At 48.0% G+C, this 18,410-nt stretch overlaps 1 protein-coding gene across 1 annotated transcript in view; it reads right to left on the reverse strand.

Annotated features, from left to right (window-relative positions):
* ALKBH6 (alkB homolog 6) overlaps positions 1–18,410 on the reverse strand; it is a 119,733-nt gene that overhangs the window by 97,601 nt on the left and 3,722 nt on the right. Inside the window, exons 2-3 of the mRNA XM_069644311.1 lie at positions 3,549–3,682; positions 991–1,059 (exon numbers count right to left, since the gene is read on the reverse strand). Of these exons, the coding sequence (XP_069500412.1) occupies positions 991–1,059; positions 3,549–3,602 (123 nt within the window). The 5' untranslated portion in view covers positions 3,603–3,682. The remainder of the gene's footprint in view (positions 1–990; positions 1,060–3,548; positions 3,683–18,410) is intronic.

An 18,410-nucleotide genomic window follows, 5' to 3' on the forward strand; every position in this document is an offset into this window, starting at 1 on the left:
GTCACAACAGGATTCCCCCAATATTGCTCATGGGCCCATCATCCTATAACTTTGGGAGGTACCTGCCCCCATTAAGCCAACCCCTTCGGTTCCCCACAAAAAGAAGATGACGGGGGACTACATCACAGTTTTTATACATCTAATAGACAGTCCAGTGAACAGAAATACAATAGATAGTTGAATATATATTAGATATTGACTGTACATAAAGACTGCCTAGCTTATCTTGTCAGCTCACATCCCCACTTCCCCTCTTCCTGTAACATCATACACAGAATGACATTTCGAGCTTGGCACTGGTCTTTCTATACTAGGACTACACACTTTTATGTTCTGTATGCTTTTCCAAATTCAGATATTGATTTTGCCCCCACATCTCCTCCTGAGAAGTTGTTCCATAGTTACCACCCGCTCTTTGAAGTACAGCCTTGTGTTGCGGGTGATACTCACTTTCTCATGATCCCCTGCACTAGAATCATTGATGTACTGGAGGAATATAGTTGTTTCCTCTGGTGCATGTAAGTGCATTAGTTATTTATACTTTACATTTTGGCATCTAATTGGGTCTATTTATCAAATACAGGGCAGTTTCTGATGACAGTGGTAAGGATTTGACAAACATTTAGGTTTTTGGCTAAGCCACATTTATATCTCAAAAACAGGTATTATGAACAAAATACCGAAAAGCAAGTACAAAGAATGTATATATATTTCTTTTTTCATAGAATGATGTACTACAAAAGGGTTTGCAAGAAGTGAACAATGGTAGAATTGATTTGCACTTAGTAGGTGGAAAAATGCAGCATGCAACTCCAAAGCTAAAGTGAGTTAAACTTTGTAATTTTCTTAAAAGGTAAGAGAAAAATGAAAGAATATTTACAATGGAAGTAATGTTTGAATTCAAACCATGGCTTGAAAAGGAAAGCGGACTTGGTCCTAATATATGGTACAGTGAAAGAGTGAAAGAGATCCTAAGAATCTGTCACATACCTGCTGCAAAAGTGATGCTTCCTCAGATTCTGTGATAAAATTCGGAAAATAATACACGGTCGGCGGTGTCTGAAAAGTTACAATAAGTAGCATTAGGTGGAGCGACGCATCAGCAATTGGGGAGCATCCGTCATATGGATGTTATCGACCAATGCACAATATCAAATGTGACCGGAACAGCCCAGTCATTTCTCCACATATAATCACCAGTACTGCTGGCATTAAACGTCTCTTATAGAAGGCCATGCAGAGTTCCAAATCATGAAGTGTCTGACCAAATCATCAACCATGCTAAATCATAAAAACTGCTTATTCAAACTTTTCAGAGCTGCAGATCAAGAATAATATAACACTACATAGACCTTAAGATTAGTATTCTTTTTTTTAAAAACAGCATTGTTTCTCTAGGACACCAAGCAAATATTTAGAAGGGCTTTGCAATTTATTTTAATTCACCAGTTCTGTAATTAAAAAGTGTCAATGTTTATTGAGAGGAAACTAAATAGATTTGGCGGGGTGGATTTGAACTAAACTCCCACGGATGCTCCTTATTTTGAGGCAAGAATCCTGACAAATTGACTAGTAGTGCCAAAGGCATTAGACCAGAAGGAGGGTAGGTACATGTTAAACAAATCCCCAAATGTCACTATGCACTCGGCCAAAACCTCACGAATGGGCTGCGTGGATCCTGTGCATCACCACACTGTGGAGAGGTGCCATCATATTCTCTTTCAGCTTATTGGTGATGGAAAAAATAAATAAATCAAACATAGGTCACCTGGCAAGACAATGGTTCTCATATGTGGCCAAAGGCTGAATTGTATGCCAGACAATATTTGAAATGTTACAAACGAACACCGTGTCTCCAGATGTCCAGCAACAGGTATGGCCAATCTCCACAGGCTCGTGAACAGGATTAGCAGCTCCCACATGACCATCACCAGTTCATGTAAATAACCACTCTTTCAGCCGACCACGTGGCCAGCAGGAGTATGTCCAGGCCCTCTATAGCCATGCACCAACCCTCTTGCCCCTCATTGCTCTTCCATCTATTCTGTTAACATCTGTCCTTCTTTCTATTACTCCACACTTTTTACTATTCTTTCACTTTTTGTTCATCCCCTTCTATCAGATGGACAAATAGCTCTGTCATTTGCTTCTAGGTAATGTTTTCACCCTCTGTGTATGTCCAAGCAGAGCACATTTAGGCTTTCAAGTTCAAGAAAGTAACTACCAATAAATTGAAATCAACTGACACCTATTTTTTACCTTGCCACCAAACAGCAAACACAGCGCTAGCATGGATTTTACGTTATTTCTTCTTTCCTAAATCCACATCACTTTTTTTCTTTCCTAATTATTCTTGTTTCTTTCGAACACCCTCTTTTCCTCTTTCATTGCCATTTTCTTTTTATGTTTTCTTTCCACCCACCGTTTTGTTCCAGCTTTATACATTTCCTTTACGTTCTTTCCATCCCTCTCAATGTTTATCTTGCACGTCCCCTTTTGCCCATATTTTTAATTCTTTTTTTCTCCTTTTTTGTCCATATTTTTTTCTATCCCCATAACTCCCATTCGTTCTTAATGTGTCTCCATTTTCCCTCATCTACAGACTTTCCTTCGCACTATCTTTTTCTGTATATCTGGACCTCTCTTCCTAGGACTGCCTGCCGTTTCTCTTCTCCGTTTCTCCCTCATGTCCACTATTTCTCTTTTCCTCTCAGTCATCCATTCATCCTGTTGTGTCCTGCACATTAGTGATGACGGAGTGATTGCCAAGGCTGCATGGAGCGGAGTGACATGTTGATAGGATTCTGTATGAGAGTGTTCTGAATGCGTCAGCTGGTGCCTGGAGCTGGATAGGGAGGGGTGCCCAGTGTGTCTGACTTCCCAATACTGATCCCGATATCTACACTCTTTAACCTCAAAAAGTCAAACCTACCTGGGACCGTGGTCTCATTTGTACAACTCGGTCACTACAGCTCCCCAACAGTAACAGGCCAGCCTCTCCAGAGGTTATTTATAACCTTCTGTCACGAGGCCTGCAAACATGTGATCAATGCTGACTTTAAAGTAAGGAACACTTCCAAGGTGCTGCAAGGGAGATGTGCTAAATTCTTTAGGCAACCACCCTGAGTAACTCCTCCACTGCTGGCAGAAGTACTGGTCAGTTTTGGGGCTTTTGTGAGGCCGTCAGGTCACAGAAAACAGGCAGAACGGCCACGCTCAGCCTCAGCACTATGTAATGAGAACTCCTGACCTCCATATTTCTGCTGAGAAATCACAACCCCAGGAGATGCACACATTCAGACAAGCTCAAAAACTCTTAACTTGTGCTATTTGGCTGTGTCAACCTTACAAATTATAGGCCTATATGCCCCTCCTTCAAAGATAATGTTCACATATTTGCCTTTATGGCGTCACAATATAGAATGATTTATAAATCCTCAAAATATTCTCAGGCTTTCAAATACCCTCTTCCTACAACTGAATTCAGGGGACAAATACCATACATGGAAGTGACATTCCAACATTCGATTGGAAAGAAATAATGTTACCTGTATTACACGGAAGGTCTCCAATGCATGTAGCACAGACTGCTTGTCATCCATTTTTTCAATGCTTATATACTCGGTGCTTGCGTGTCAGGTTCTAGTACAAAGACATCAGCTGACATGCCCATAACATCACACTGTTGGAAAAAGAACAAAAGTAAAATTCTCCATTTCAGTATGCAATCAACAGATAGCATCAAAGGTGGGTATGTCATGTGGTGGTTAAACTACTGGACTAGACTTATCAATCATGGGTCCCGAGATTGAAACACTGTTTTATAGAATAGTAATCAAGTTTCATAGAGGCAGGGAGTCTGTTCCAGAGGGAGGCCCCAGCAAAAGAAAGATCTACCACCAACTCGTTGCTTGGAGAAGTGACTGACCCCGAGGGAGTTGGAGGCGGATGAGCGAAGAGCTCGAGAAGGAATATATTTAGGAAGACAGAGTTGAAGGTATTGAGGCCCCAGAAGGCCTTGTGGACGATGCAGAGAGTGTTGAACTTAATCCTCGCCGCCACTGGGAGCCAGGATTCCATGTGTTAATATCCCAGTAGAAACATCGCAATACAAAAATAGCGCCATATTTTTGCAGCGATATTGAGCCATGAACCCTGCGTGGGACACCCCCGCAACCCCCACATTATTTTTAAATGTGCGGGGGACACCCCCGCAACACCCGCTCCCACAAATTATCCCCCCCCAAAAATATCGCCTATGGCGAGACAAATGACCATATGCACGGCAAGATTTTTGGTGGGGATAATATGTAGGGATACCGATTTCAGTCCTGGAGAGATACGATCCCTGGGCTTGAGGCCAAGGACAAGTCTTGCAGTCCTGTTTTGCATGAGTTGCAGAGGGCAGAGTAGAGGCAGGCAGATTTAGAAAAAGGCTGTTGCTGTAGTCAAACCTAGAGCGAACCAGAGCTCTGGAGACAGTGAGCTTCTGAGTGGAAGGAGAGGAAAGGAAGAATACCTCTGAGGAGGTGCAGCTGGTAGTGTGACTTCTTAGAGACGTCAGAAATGTGAGGAGAGAAGGACAGTGTGGAGTCGAAGAATCTCGGTCTTACTGGCATTAAGGCAGAGATCATTGGTGGCACACCACTTCTGGATAGCAGACAGACAATCTGAGATGAGAGAAGGAGAAGAGGTGGCAGAAGGGAGCCTGAAAATGAGTTGCGTGTCATCCACATAGCACTGAAAGTTGGGGCAGAGAGCGGCAATGCGGTGGGCAAGAAGTGCCAGTTATTGGTTAAACAGCCAGGGAGAAAGGTTAGACCCCTGGGAAACACCAAAGGTAGAGATAGAGATAGAGAGGAAGGACCCACGTTGGACCTGGGAGGGTCGATCAGAGAAGAAAGAAGTCAGCCAAACCAGGGACTGATCAGTGATACACAGGTTATCACGGAGACGGTTGAGCAGGATGGCATGGTTAACCGTGTCAAAGGCAGGCGAGAGATCAGGTAAGATGAGGACACAGGGGGCGTTGGTATCAAGGTTGGAGAGTAGGTCTTCACGGATGTTCAGGAGAGCAGTTTCCATGGTTCTAGCAGCTCTGAAGCCAGACTGGTGGTCATGGCGACAACCAACAGATTCAGTGTGAAGATTAAGCTGGGAGATGGCCAGCTTTTCCAGGAGTTTGCCCAGGAAAGGAGGGATGGCGATAGTTAGTCGGGCAGGAAGGGTCGGCAGAGAGTTTCTTAAGAAGAAGGTGCACAAGGGAGTGCTTTTGGGGGGGAAGACTCCAGTGGCGAAGGAGTGGTTGCAGAAGTCAGCCAGAGCAGGAGACAGGGTGTCAAAGTGGTCCTTGATGGTTTTGGAGGAACAGGGGTGAACCTGTTTCGACGAGACTTTCATAGATCAGACTTGTCTAGAAACCTCGTCTGGGGAGAACAGGGGAAAGAAAGACAAGGAGGGGTTATAGGTGGCCGAAGAAGGGCCAGGGGAAGAGCAGGGAGTAGAGGGAGGAAGGGGAGAAGAGAGAGAGGACAGGATGTCCTGTGTTTTAGAGATAAAATGAGAAGCCAGGGCCATGCAGAGGGTCTGGGAGGGGACAGGAGATGTGGAGAGAGCAGCATGATTGGCCTGCTCCTTGCAGATTTTAAAGAATTCGGCCGAGTTGTTAGATGCCGCAGAGATGCAGGCTTGGATCTGTGCTCTCTTCTTAGTGCGGACAGAGAGAACCGGTATTGCCTTTGGAGCAGGCAGCAGGCCAGTTTGTCAGAGGATGTACCTGAAGCACGCCATTTCCTCTCAACCACCCTGCACTTGTGTTTAAGTGTGATGAGGTCTGAGTCGTACCAAGAGTTGCACTTGGCTTTGGGCTTCAAGCGGATCCTCATGACAAGGGCAAGAACATCGAGAGTATCCGATATAGCAGAGTGGAGCATGGAAAGGCGTGTGTCAGGGTGTGAGTCAGCCAAGGGGCGGGGGTGAGAAAGTGGCGGCGAAAGGCTGAACTGACACACGCTTCATGGGTCAGATAACTGAGAAGGTAGATGACAGTGCTGGAGTTGGCTTGGCTGAGGGGCAGAGGGGGAGCTGGGAGGAAAGGAGAAAGTGATCACTCCAGGAGAGAGGAGTGGTGAGAGGGATCAAAAGGGGAAGGTCTGAAGAGATCAGACCATCCTGAGTGGGCCCAGCTGAGTGAGTCGGGCCAGAGGTGAGAATAGAGAGTGAGAGAGAGTCACAGAGTTCACAAAGGAGTCCAGAGAAAGTACAGGGGGCATCCAGGTGGATGTTGAAGTCTCCAAGAAGGAGGAGTTGAGTGGTTGAGACCAGGAGGGAAGAGGAGAGGTCTGCCCACTCAGGGAGGAAGGAGGAGATCGGACCAGGTGGCCGATAGATGGTAGCCAAAGTAAGGGAATGGCCAGGAGAGAGAGACTGCAGACGAGGCATTCAAAAGATGAGTAGGCTTGCGCAGGAATGCAGAGGCAGGAATCCACTGCGGGAAGATCAGGGCTACACCCGCTCTGGAACGAATGGATCTGGGTGCAGAGAGAATCTTGTAGCCCTCAGGGAGGAGAGTGTCCAAGATTGTGACAGAGCTGGCCATGAACCATGTCTCGGTGAGACCGAGAACATTGAGGTCAAGTTCCTCAAGGAGGCGGTAGATGTCAGAGGAGTGTTTGACAGCTGAGCGAGAGTTAAGAGTGGCAATACGGAGAAGGTTCCTGTCCTTGAAAGACTTCCGGGGAGGGGTACAAATCAGAGGTATGCCCTGCGGAGGTGTAGAAGAAGCCCAAGGGCGGGGCAGAAGAGGAAGGAGGAGAGGGCAAGGTAGCCAAGGAGGAGACAGCAGGGGGAGGCGACTAAGCCTTGGAGGGGGGAGAGAGGGGACAGCAGGAGAAGAAAGGAAAGTGATGAGGCGCAGGAAGCGTCTATAAAAGAGGAGAAGGTTGGCTTGAGGGCCTTGGACCAGGACGATACCATTCAAGTAAACTATTAGTAATTTGTTTACAGAGGTAGTTAGGGCAAAGGTACGGGGGAGGTGGGTGGTACTGGATGTCTTGGTTTATCTACATGGGTCTAGGGGACCCGCAAAGGTTTACTCTGGGTTGTTACAAGGGCTCAATTCCAGAGATGATGGATCATGGGGAGCATGAGGCTGGTTGAGCCCACCCAGAGGGTGGTGGGAAGGTGAAGGGGGAGGAGATCCCAATGGCAACCACTCATCATTAGTGTGAGTCGCACAGTAAAACGAACATGGGAAATAGGGAAGTGGTTTGGGTGACCTCCCTAAACGTCAGGGGGCTTAATTCCCTGGTTAATAGAAGGAAGGTGAAACAGTTCTTGGGGTAGGGGGGGAAGTCAGGAATTGTAGCCCATCAAGAGACACACGTCCAGAGGCGAGACAGGCATGAGCTTAAAATCAAGTGGTAGACGGGGGGTGTTGATCGCTATTCAGGACAACCCAGGCTTCCAGGTCACAGCTGCAGAGTGGGACACAGAGGGTAGGTATCTGGCGGCCTCTTTCCAATGGGAGAGGAGGACATATACAGTGGCACTAATCTACGCCCCCAATACGGGACAAGACAGGTTCTTGTGGGCAACAATGACCAAATTGGATACTTTTGAGAAAGGACAGATAATATTGGTAGGCGACTTTAATCTGGCATGGGACCCAAAAGAAGACAGGAGCGCAAGGGTGTTGCACAACCAGGTGGCGCCATCTGCCTGCATGAATGAACACATGGCCCAATTGGCGTTGGTAGATGGCTGGAGAGAATTTAGGGGCGAGGAGCTACACATTTTATTCCCACGTTCATAGATCCTTCTCAAAAATATATTACTCCTGGATTTCGAGGACACTATTGGGTAGGGTCACAGGGATAGAGCTAGGAGTGATCACCCTGTCAGACCATGCGCCCATAACTATTAGCTTAAATATGGGGCAGAACGAACCAGGCCTATGGCGGTGGAAGTTCCCTAGCCACATCCTTAAGGATAGAGTCCTATGTGAGAACATAAATAATACTATCTTGGATTACTTCGCACTTAACGCAACAGAGGGTGTACGCGACCAGGTGGTGTGGGACGCGTTTAAGGCTACATTGAGGGGGGAGCTCATCGCGATTAAGTGCCCGAAGAACAAACAACCAGGTCTCTTACAGGAAGAATTGGAATTTAAACTTAAATAATGGGTCAAATGGCAAATAACGCGGGGAGTAAGCTGCAAAGGAAATATCGGCTGATTAGGGGGCAATTAGATGTTTTGCAGACTAGAGTTGCAGAGCGTTCATTGCTCTACCTCCAACAGTGGTGTTATGTCAAAGCCAATAAGGCGGATCGCCTGTTAGCGAGGTTGATTAGGAAAAAAGAAGCACAGAGGACAATCCTTAAAATAAAGGGAGGGGGGCAAGAAAGCACTGCTCTACCTGACATACTTTCGGTCTTCACTGAATATTATTTATTCCTGTACACATCAGATTCCCCTGAGGAGGGAGCCCAAAAAAATACCTGTCCCGGGGCCCTCTCCCTATGATCACTCCTCAAGAACGGGAAGAACTTGAGGGAGACATTACTCGCAAAGAAGGGCGGTTAAAGCTGCTTTGCCACCAGGAAAGGCCCTGGGCCCAGATGGTTTTCCAGCGTGTTTCTACAAAACCTTTAGAGAGGTAATGACACTGCGCTTAGTCCAGCTCTTCAACTCTTTTGTGGTTAGGGGGGCAGAGTGCATCACCCCGACAATGGAAGAAGCCATGGCTGTGCTGCTCCAAAAGCCAGGTAAGGATATCACTCTATGCGGTTCATACTGGCCATTTACCCTTATTAATCTAGACACAAAGATCGACACCAAGGTTCTAGCGTCACGCCTGGATAAGCTCCTCCCGAAAACTAATTGATCCCGACCGGTCGGGATTTATTAGGCATAGGCAGACCTCGGATTCAGCGGGTCTCTCATCTGATTGAAAAAGTAAATATATCTAGAACCCCTGCATTTATACTAGCGTTGGATGCAGAGAAGGCATTTGTCCACATCGAATGGCCATTCCTCTTCCATACCATGAAGGTTATGGGATTTGGTTCTAAATTCCTTTCAATGGTAAGAGCTAACTAACGTACTTCCTCCTTGCGCCTGGCAATCAACGGGCAACTTTCCCAGAGGATCACAGGCTCATGAGGCACTAAGCAGGGTTGCCCGCTGTCCTTGCTCTTATATGCCATCCACCTGGAGCTGCTCTTGGCCAGCATCAGGGCCTCCCTGTATATTAGGGGGGATTCCCTTTGGGGGTGTGGAGCATAGAGCCGCAGCGTTTGGTGATGACACGCTCCTCTTGATCAAAGAACCAGAAACCTCATTTCCAGGGATCCCACAGGAACTTCTTCTCTTTGGGGAGGTGGCAGGGTTAAAAATCAATGCCCACCAGTCAGAGTTATTAAACGTGAATGCCCCCTCAGAAAAGGTTCAGGAATTGCGGGGGAAACCGGCATTAGATATTTGGGGGGTCCAGATTACTGGTTCTCTGGGTGCTCTTTACCGTGCTAACTACCCACGTTTAGAGGAAAAAAAATGCACCGGCTGCTAGCGGAATGGGTGCCCTTATCAATATCCTGGATGGGGAGGATAAATACTGCTAAAATTGTGATTTTGCCAAAAAATCCTGCACTATATCAGGGCCCTGCCAGAGGGGGTTCCCCAAGGTTTTTTCCAGAACCCTTCAAAAACATGTGCGGTCATTTATTTGGAACCGCAAGAGACCCAGGATAGCTATGCAGATGCTAATGTCTCCCCAGAAGCAAGGGATGGCTGCGAGTGCCAAACTTCCACCTCCATTTCCTTGCAGCGCAAATCAGAGTGATCCGGGATTGTTTCAGGGGCAATCGCGGGAAGGTCTGGTGTCGAATGTACAAAGCGGTTGTGGGCTCGCCGCTGGACGAGGTGTTGTGGCGACCCAAGGGGGATAGACCTGCAAACATGTTCCGTAGCAGGATAGAGACCTAGGGGCCCTAGTGGGGGACTCATGAGATGAGCTGGTTCGGAGGGTGAACTTGACCCCCTTCCCCTCCCCACTGACGTTGCTGTTTAGAAATCCCCAGTTCACACCAGGTATGGAAAGGGGTGCCTTCAATGGGTGGGAGGCGGCAGGGAGCCGCAAACTACATGGCATGTTCTCGGGTCAGGACATTAAATCCTTTGCACAGTGCAAGCAGGACTTCAGCTACATGAGGGGGAGAGGCATTGCTACTCTCAACTGAGGCACTGGCTTACGAACCCAATGGTCAGGACTGTGGCCACCAGGGAGCACACGCCGATTGAACGGTTTGCAGCGATGGACACGGGTACAGGCATTTGGTAAAAGCGTTATATGGGATTATAGCAAAAGGGGCAAGGAGTCAGGCATGGCACTATATGGAGCAGTGGGAAACTGCAGTGGGGAAGCCGATGGAGGGAGAACTTTGGGCTCAGTTATGGGCAGATGTCCCAAGCTCACGCAGGCCGTTCATATTCAGGAGATGTGGTTTAAGAGAATGGTCCAATGGCATCTGACCCCAGAAAAACTACATACATTCTACCCAACTGCATCAGCGCTCTGCTGGAGAGGATGTGGGGAACTGGGATTGTGGAAGCATATGTGGTGGGAATGCCCAGTCATATAGCTTTATTGGGACATGATCCGTGCAGCAATGAATAGTATATTTGGGAGCCAGATGCTGGACAACACAGGGATGGCCAACCTGGGACTGGGTGGGGTTCTGGAAAATCAACGCTCGAAAGCTCAAAGAAAGACATACGTCATCCTGATAGTGGGGGCAACCCTTGTGGTTGCACACAAATGTAAACAAAAAGCTTCGCCCTAAGAACACAAATGGGTTAGTAAAATCTGGAACTTTGTGCCACTGGAGTGGGTGACCTATTTGATTCAAAGGGATCACCAAAGGTTTCTGTAAGACTGGGACATTGTCCTGCATAACGTGCAGCGGGACTCGCATGCCGCATGGTGCCCGAGGGAAATTAGATTTCTGGGGCTGGTGTGAGTACTTGCTCCTCTTGGGAGGGCGCCTTCACAGGAAGCTGGGAGTAGATATGGCTGAAGTTTCTAGGTGAGGTGAGGACTATGGGGGAGGGGGCTCTTAAACGGTGCAAGGGCCCATACAACGGCTGGCAATAGAGCTGGCCACTCAGAAATGTGGGACTGGGAGCCATCTACAGAGTTTATGGACCCTGCAAAGGGGGTGACAAGACTGGGTGTGTTGTTGGTTACATGTGTTGGGGTCGAGGGGGGGTTACATGCTTTCTTACTGTTGAAAATGCCAATAAAATGCATTTATTTTTAAACGTGCATTGACACTGTGCTGCCCTCACCAGCCAAAATCAGCTCCCTGTCCCATCACAAACACACTCACACACACATTCTTTGACTCAATATTCACACGCTTATTCACACAAAGCATTCACTCACTCATTGTATGAGAGGAACAGAAGTGACCTTCCGCAACATTTTATATCCCCCTGCACCTGTTCCAAATAGGCTCAGGAAAATGTGTTTTCCCCTGTGCTTTGAAAAGTGAACCTCTTTTGAAAATCGGGATTTACTTGAAAATTCCGAGGACCATTTTCCCCCCTCTGTCTTGCGCAAAACTATGATGCACACATTTAAATGTCCTTTGTGCACATGTCATCACCTTTTTGGCGCAAGTGAAATGAATGAGCATCCCATCAGTTGCAGCAAACACGTTTTGAAAATCGTGGCACAATGGTTTATCCCTACTACTGATCACTTACTTACACTGTACGTTCATTTCAGAGAGTGTGGTTCGAGGTGTCAGAAGGGAATTTAGGAATTGGAAAGGACGCACGAGAAGGAAATGGTGCAGGTTTCATTGTAACTGTTTCTGCCACCATTAACCCCAGAGTTGCTCATGAGCAGGTATTGTGTTAAATACCATTAGCCCCAGAGCAGATACTGTGACTGGAATCGTTAGCCCCAGAGTACGTACTGTGCATGCTACCGTTCAGGTATTCTGTCATATGTAACAGATTAGCAGGTACTGTATCAATCATTAGTGCCAGGGCAGGTACTGTGTCTGGAATCAGTATCCCAAATCCGGTACTGTGTCTGTAATTATTTGCCCCAGGGCAGGTATTGTCAGGTGTAGCTGATGAGCAGGAACGTACTGTATCGTAAGTCATTAGCTCCAGAGCAGGTATTGTGTCTGCACTCATTCGCTCCAGCCAGAGGATGTGATGGGCCTCTAGCATTGTCGGTGATGTAATGTCCTAACTTCCATTGTTATGACTATTTGTTAGAGGATGACTCCTCTGTTTATTACATTTGTTGGTGGGCTGTGACCCACGTGTTCAAGGGGGTGGGGCTAGCGCCAGGTATTCAGTTCGCGCTTGAATAAAGCAGAGTTCAGATGTCAACTCCTGTCTCCGATATTTATTGCCTTATAATTCACATGCTTCATTCCTGCCCTCATTAATCTGCATACTGCTCTGCACCGCAATATAATTCAAGGTATAACAATGGCGACGAGGTTTTTTAAAGTGCAGCCGAGGTCCGGTAAAAGCAGGAGCCGCATCACCCGCTTCGATTGAGCGCCTGCCGGTGGAACGTCCGGGTCTCTGCACCGGTGCTGCCTGCAGCTCACGCAATCTGGACACAGAAAGTAAGTAAAAGAAACAACATGCATCTGCAGGCATCATTCCTGAAGTCATTTCCAGCTGGAGCCCGTGCTATGCACATCGCGTAATACACGCGGTGTGAAATTGACATTACACGCACGTGGTTCATTCAAAATAAACACTTCCAATTACATGTGGAGTGAACCTGCCATCACGCGCACGTGTCCCAACCTTAAGGCAGCATTTTCAAACACACGTGGAGTGAAACTGACAGCACGCGCACGTGTTCGTCCTGAAAAGCAGCATTTTCAACCACACAAACATTTGTCTTATTAAACCAACGAGTCACTGCAAGCTGGCAGGCACGGCCCAGGCGACAACCCTGCTCCCTGCCAAGTAAGTCTGCAGCACCTGGGAAAACAGTCAAAGCTCCAATTCTCAAATACTCTGCCCAGACTGCTACTGTAATGTCTGAAGCCAACACACAGCGGAATCATGAGCCCATCAGCCAGCTCCACTTCACGCCGCCCCGCACCCACAGAAGACAGTGGCTCTGAATCACTTCAACTGCAAGCCATGCAGCCATTTGACATGGCAGACACCAGCAGTCTGGCCCCCAGATGGATCAGGTAGCTCAAGGAACTTCACTTTTACAATGATGCATCAGGTGTGAGGGAGGAACGCCGTCTACGAGGCATTCTACTACACTCGCTAGGTCCGGTGGTCCGAGACATTGTGTTTGAAATGCCCAAATCCAATACAGACACCTTCCAAGGCATTATGGACTCATTAAACACCTACTTCGCACCGTTGAGAAATGTGACTATGAACGGCACATCTTTCACACATCTACGCAAGAAAGTGGCGAAACCATGGATAACTTTGTGATGAGATTAAGGAAAAGAGCGAAATATTGTGATTTTGACAAATATTCAACAGATGAAGCATTCAAATCGCAGGCCATCGCCGGCTGTGAATCACACGACTTTAGAAAGAAATTATTGCAAAAGAGCAGAACGCTAGAAGAAATCTTACAATTGGAATGAGCTGACACTGCCCATGCGCTACAGACAGAATCTCTGGGCAACATCAAGATCACACAATCAGCCTCGACTACAACTATATGCCCCATTAGATCAACAAGAGATGCGACAGAGAACAAAAAAAATGCTACAGATGTGGTTTAAAATTCCCCCATGTCGGCCCATGCCCGTCCATTGGACACAACTGCGACAAATGTGGTGGAGAAAATCATTTTCAGTCCGTCTGCAGGAACATCAACTTCTTTCGCCGCAACGCCAGGCGGGAAAGTCCAAGACCCCGCATGCAACACTCACCCTCGGCCACCAGGCATCAGCCTCACAGCACGTCACGTGAACCACCTCGGGATGAGAGAAGGCGAGAAGAAAGAAGAGACAATCCCAGCCATCAAAGAACCGGACATGATTCACAAAGAAGATATTCCAGACAAAAGATTCGATACTTGGACGACTCCCCTCGCAGAAGACGCAAGTCACACTCATCCTCATCCAGCGGGGACCGGAAAAGGGGATATGTTCATGCCATTGGCAACAGCATAGCCACGGAATACAGCCCCACCCTGCTGTTACAGCTAAATGCACAAAACAGAGAATTCTTAATTGATACTGGAGCTACCGTGAATGTCATAAATGATGATACCTACAAGTCACTCACTTACAAAAAAAAACCTAAAAGAAGCTGACACGCTTATTTTTTTTATATTTATTTATTTATTTATTTACATTTATAAAGCGCTCACACAGCCCGCAGGCATCGAGGCGCTGTTACAGGAATTGTTTGTTTTTCTTAGTTGCGTAATTGTGTTTTTTTTTTTTTTTTGTCTTAGTTACGTATTTATAACGCGCTTAAACACCAGGAGGTTTCTAAGCGCGGACCCGGGGATCGAACCTGTTGCTGCTTCGTGTCGTCTTGCTTCCAAGACGCGCACGCTGCCGCTGAGCTATCCTCCCGGATCAATCAAGCCCCTCAACTGTCGAGGGATGTTCACAGCAAACTGACAATACAAGGACAAGAGTCAGAAAATCAAAATCTATGTCATCAAAGGCAAAGTGCCGGGAGGCAGCATTTTAAGTTTCAAGGCGGCAATACAGATGGGACTTATTCAAATAATGTACCAAATAATGTCAGCATACACCGCTAGCCCGAAGGACATGGTGCAGAAAATGTTCCCAGCTCTCTTCACAGGCTTGGGAAAATTAAAGGACAAACAGGTCAAATTACACATTAACCCCCAAGTACCTCCGACGGCGCAGCACTACAGAGGCATACCTCTCAACATACAAAAACATGTTGAAGACGAAATCCAAGCATTATTGCGGCAGGACATCATTGAACCGCAATCGGGACCAACGCCCTGGGTATCCCCAATTGTACCAGTACCCACGAAAGACAACGTCGCCTGACTCCCCGAGAAGAATCATGGCTTACACAAGCCGCAGCATATCGACCACCGAATGCGCATACTCCCAACCTGAAAAGGAGAGCCTAGCAGTAGTGTAGGCATGCGAACATTGCCACCTGTTCCTGCATGGTTGACCGTTTACCATAATCACTGACCACCAGGCCCTCACCACCATCTACGGCAAGCCGACAGCCAAAATACCACCACGCATCACTAGATGGGGTTGCGGCTACAGGAGTACTCTTTCAAAATAATCCATCACCCGGGAAAGGACAATAATCCGGCGGATTTCCTATTGAGGCATCCACTTCTAGCCCAGGATGAACGACAGTCAAACAAAGCAAATCAATACTTGAACTACCTGGTCAGCAGTGCACTACCTAAATCCATCACCACTGCACAACTACTGGAAGCAACACACAAGGACCAGCTACTTCAGACGGTCCAGGCATGTCTGCAGTCGAACCAGTGGCACAGCAAACGGAGGAGTGAACATGACATACCTGCCGGTGAAGAACAACATTTCCACACCTTCAGACTCATCTGGCACACCCTGTCCATGTCACCAGAGGGTCTGCTACTAAAAGAGAACATCATTTTAATCCCATCCACTCTGCAAGACCAAATATTAGACATTGCACACGCGGGACACAGAGGCATAGTATCGACCAGCTCAGGACCAAGGTATGATTCCCATCAATGGACGAACGAGTGGAACGGTTACTAGGACAATGTCTACCATGTCAGGCAGTGGCCCGGCGCACATTCCCCAAGCCCATCAAAACCTCTGAAATGCCTTTGCAGGTGTGGGATGAAGTGGCGGTTGATATGTTTGGACCCCTAGCAAATGGCAAATACGCCCTAGTAATCATTGATGAAATGTCGCGCTTTCCAGAAGTTCACCTTATCCGCTCCACCAGTGCTCAAGAAGTCATACCCGCCCTAGACAAGACATTTGCCGACTACGGCATTCCCTCCATAGTCAAATCGGACAATGGTCTGCCGTTCAGTGGGCATGACTTTGCCATGTTCGCCGAGCACCTAGGATTCCAGCACCGCAGAATCACGCCGCTGTGGCCACAGGCCAATGGAATGGCAGAGAGATTTATGGGAAACCTCAAACGCGCCCTCCAAATATGTTCCATCACAAACTGCTCCTTCATGCAGGCCATTTGCACATTACTAGGGGAATACAGGAACACACCACACAGCTCGACAGGAGAATGCCCGTCAGCTCTAATGTTCGGTCGTGTCATCAGAACGAGGCTACCACACAACCCGCAAGCTATGTCGAACTCCACTCACGCTGATGTCGCAAGAATCAAAGACAGAGAAAGCAAAGCAAAAATGAAAGAATACGCCGACATCGAAAGACAAGCAAGACCATGTTCAATCCAAATAGGAGACTTAGGGCCTCATCACGACTTTGGCGGTAACCCTTAAAATCGGCGGTAACGCTATTAGCGCCGATTTTAAGGGTCCATCGGATCACGAGTCGAAATACCGCCGGCGCAAGTACAGTCGGCGCAAGTACAGCCGGCTGTACAAGCGCCGGCCATAACAGCGCCAGGAACCATTCGCGCTAAAACATCAGCAATCACGAGTCCGGCATAGGCGCTATTAGTGCCAGAAAAGCGGCGGATAATCCGCCGAAAGTACCTCCAGCAAAAGAGCAGAACGCTAGAAGAAAAAAAGAGGTAAGAGAACACAGGACACAGCAATAAGGGCCCAGGTGGAACCAATGCAATTCAGAGGCCTACAAAGGAGCCACCCATGCACAACACACCCTCCTCAACACCATGCTGCCATTTCGAGCAGGGAGCCTTGATGTTGATTTCTACCTGCTGCGCCTGGAGCAACAGAGGCCAACCAACCAGGCCAGGGCCCTGGGAGTGCAGGGGGCAGTGGGGATGAGGAGAAGGAGGAGGAGGAGAACAGCACCAGCAAGGTGGCCAGCTATACCCAGGGTCAGGCCAACACCCTGGGCCCTGACTGATGGTCAGTTGGTGACAGACTATCGGCTGGAGAGGGCAACCTTCACCCAGTTGCTGGACACAATCCAGGGTGACATTGGCAGCCACATGGCCACCGGCACGGCAGTACCTCCCCTAGTGAAGCTCGTGTCTGTGCTTCAATTTCTTGGGACTGGCAGCTACCAACATACCGTTGCCATGATGCATGGAATGGCCCAATCCACATTCAGTGCCATGCTGGGACAGCTGCTTGATGCACTGTTGAATCATGTGAACGAACACATTGCATTGCCAGCCACACAGGCACAGGTGCACCAGCTGAAGGGTCAATTCTATGCCATTGCCCAAGTCCCGAATGTAATAGCAGCCCTGGACCGCACACACGTGGCACTCGTACCACCCCAGGCACATGAGGCTGCCTACAGAAACCGTAAACAGTACCATTCCCTCAACATGCAGATGACATGTGGACCTGACCTCACCTTCAGCCACTGCTGTGCCCGCTACCCAGGATCCACCCACGACTCCATGGTCCTGCGTAACAGTACCCTGCCGGCGTACATGGAAAGGCACCATGGCCAAAACGCATGGCTACTGGGTGAGTACAAACGTATACCATAAAGCATGTCAATCCACAACTGATGGTGCCTGTCACAGAATCCATTATTCCCGATAGGCAGCAGCATTACTGCAGCATTCACATTCAAGCACCTTGCACGATAAACCTTGGACATGTCCAACACAGCAGAACACACCCATGCAGGATGTAAGACATGTGGTGGCACAGTGACATATGGAAGCCCCACCACAATAAAGCCTCCTGTATGAGTAGCACCATGGCTCCCAACACTGAGACAGTACAGAAATCCCACCCTGGCCATCTGACAGTAATGACATTCCAAACCATAAGCTGGCACATCCACAAATGCACCCACATAAGTAGGCCGAGTAATGACAATGTACATCCCACAAACACTGTCCCCAAAATGGCCAGGGAAATGCATGGAGAACAGTACAGAATAGTGACGACCAGCAAATGCAACTGTAGCCAAATTGATTTGCAATGCCACAGGAGGCAGCCACTTCTGTCATGCAGAAGTAGATGGAAGGGCCCCCTTATCCTGCGACAAGTGAATGAGTACTGTTACATACAGAAACATAGGCGTCACAAGTGGAGAGTACCCCATTGATTCAATCGTGCCCGTAGGACAGCACACTCCACAATGTCATAGGCCAAATGACAAATATGGCAAAATCACACTGATGACAGAGCTCTGTACACCCACTGGACTTACCTTGTCCCCATACTGGCTTTCTCTCCCCTGCAGGTGATTTTGGATATCCCCAGTACACGTGGCTCATGACCCCTGTGCGTCACCAC

This window comes from Ambystoma mexicanum, chromosome 2p (assembly GCF_040938575.1).
Source record: "Ambystoma mexicanum isolate Mex_15411 chromosome 2p, UKY_AmexF1_1, whole genome shotgun sequence".
Taxonomy (NCBI): Eukaryota; Metazoa; Chordata; class Amphibia; order Caudata; family Ambystomatidae; genus Ambystoma; species Ambystoma mexicanum.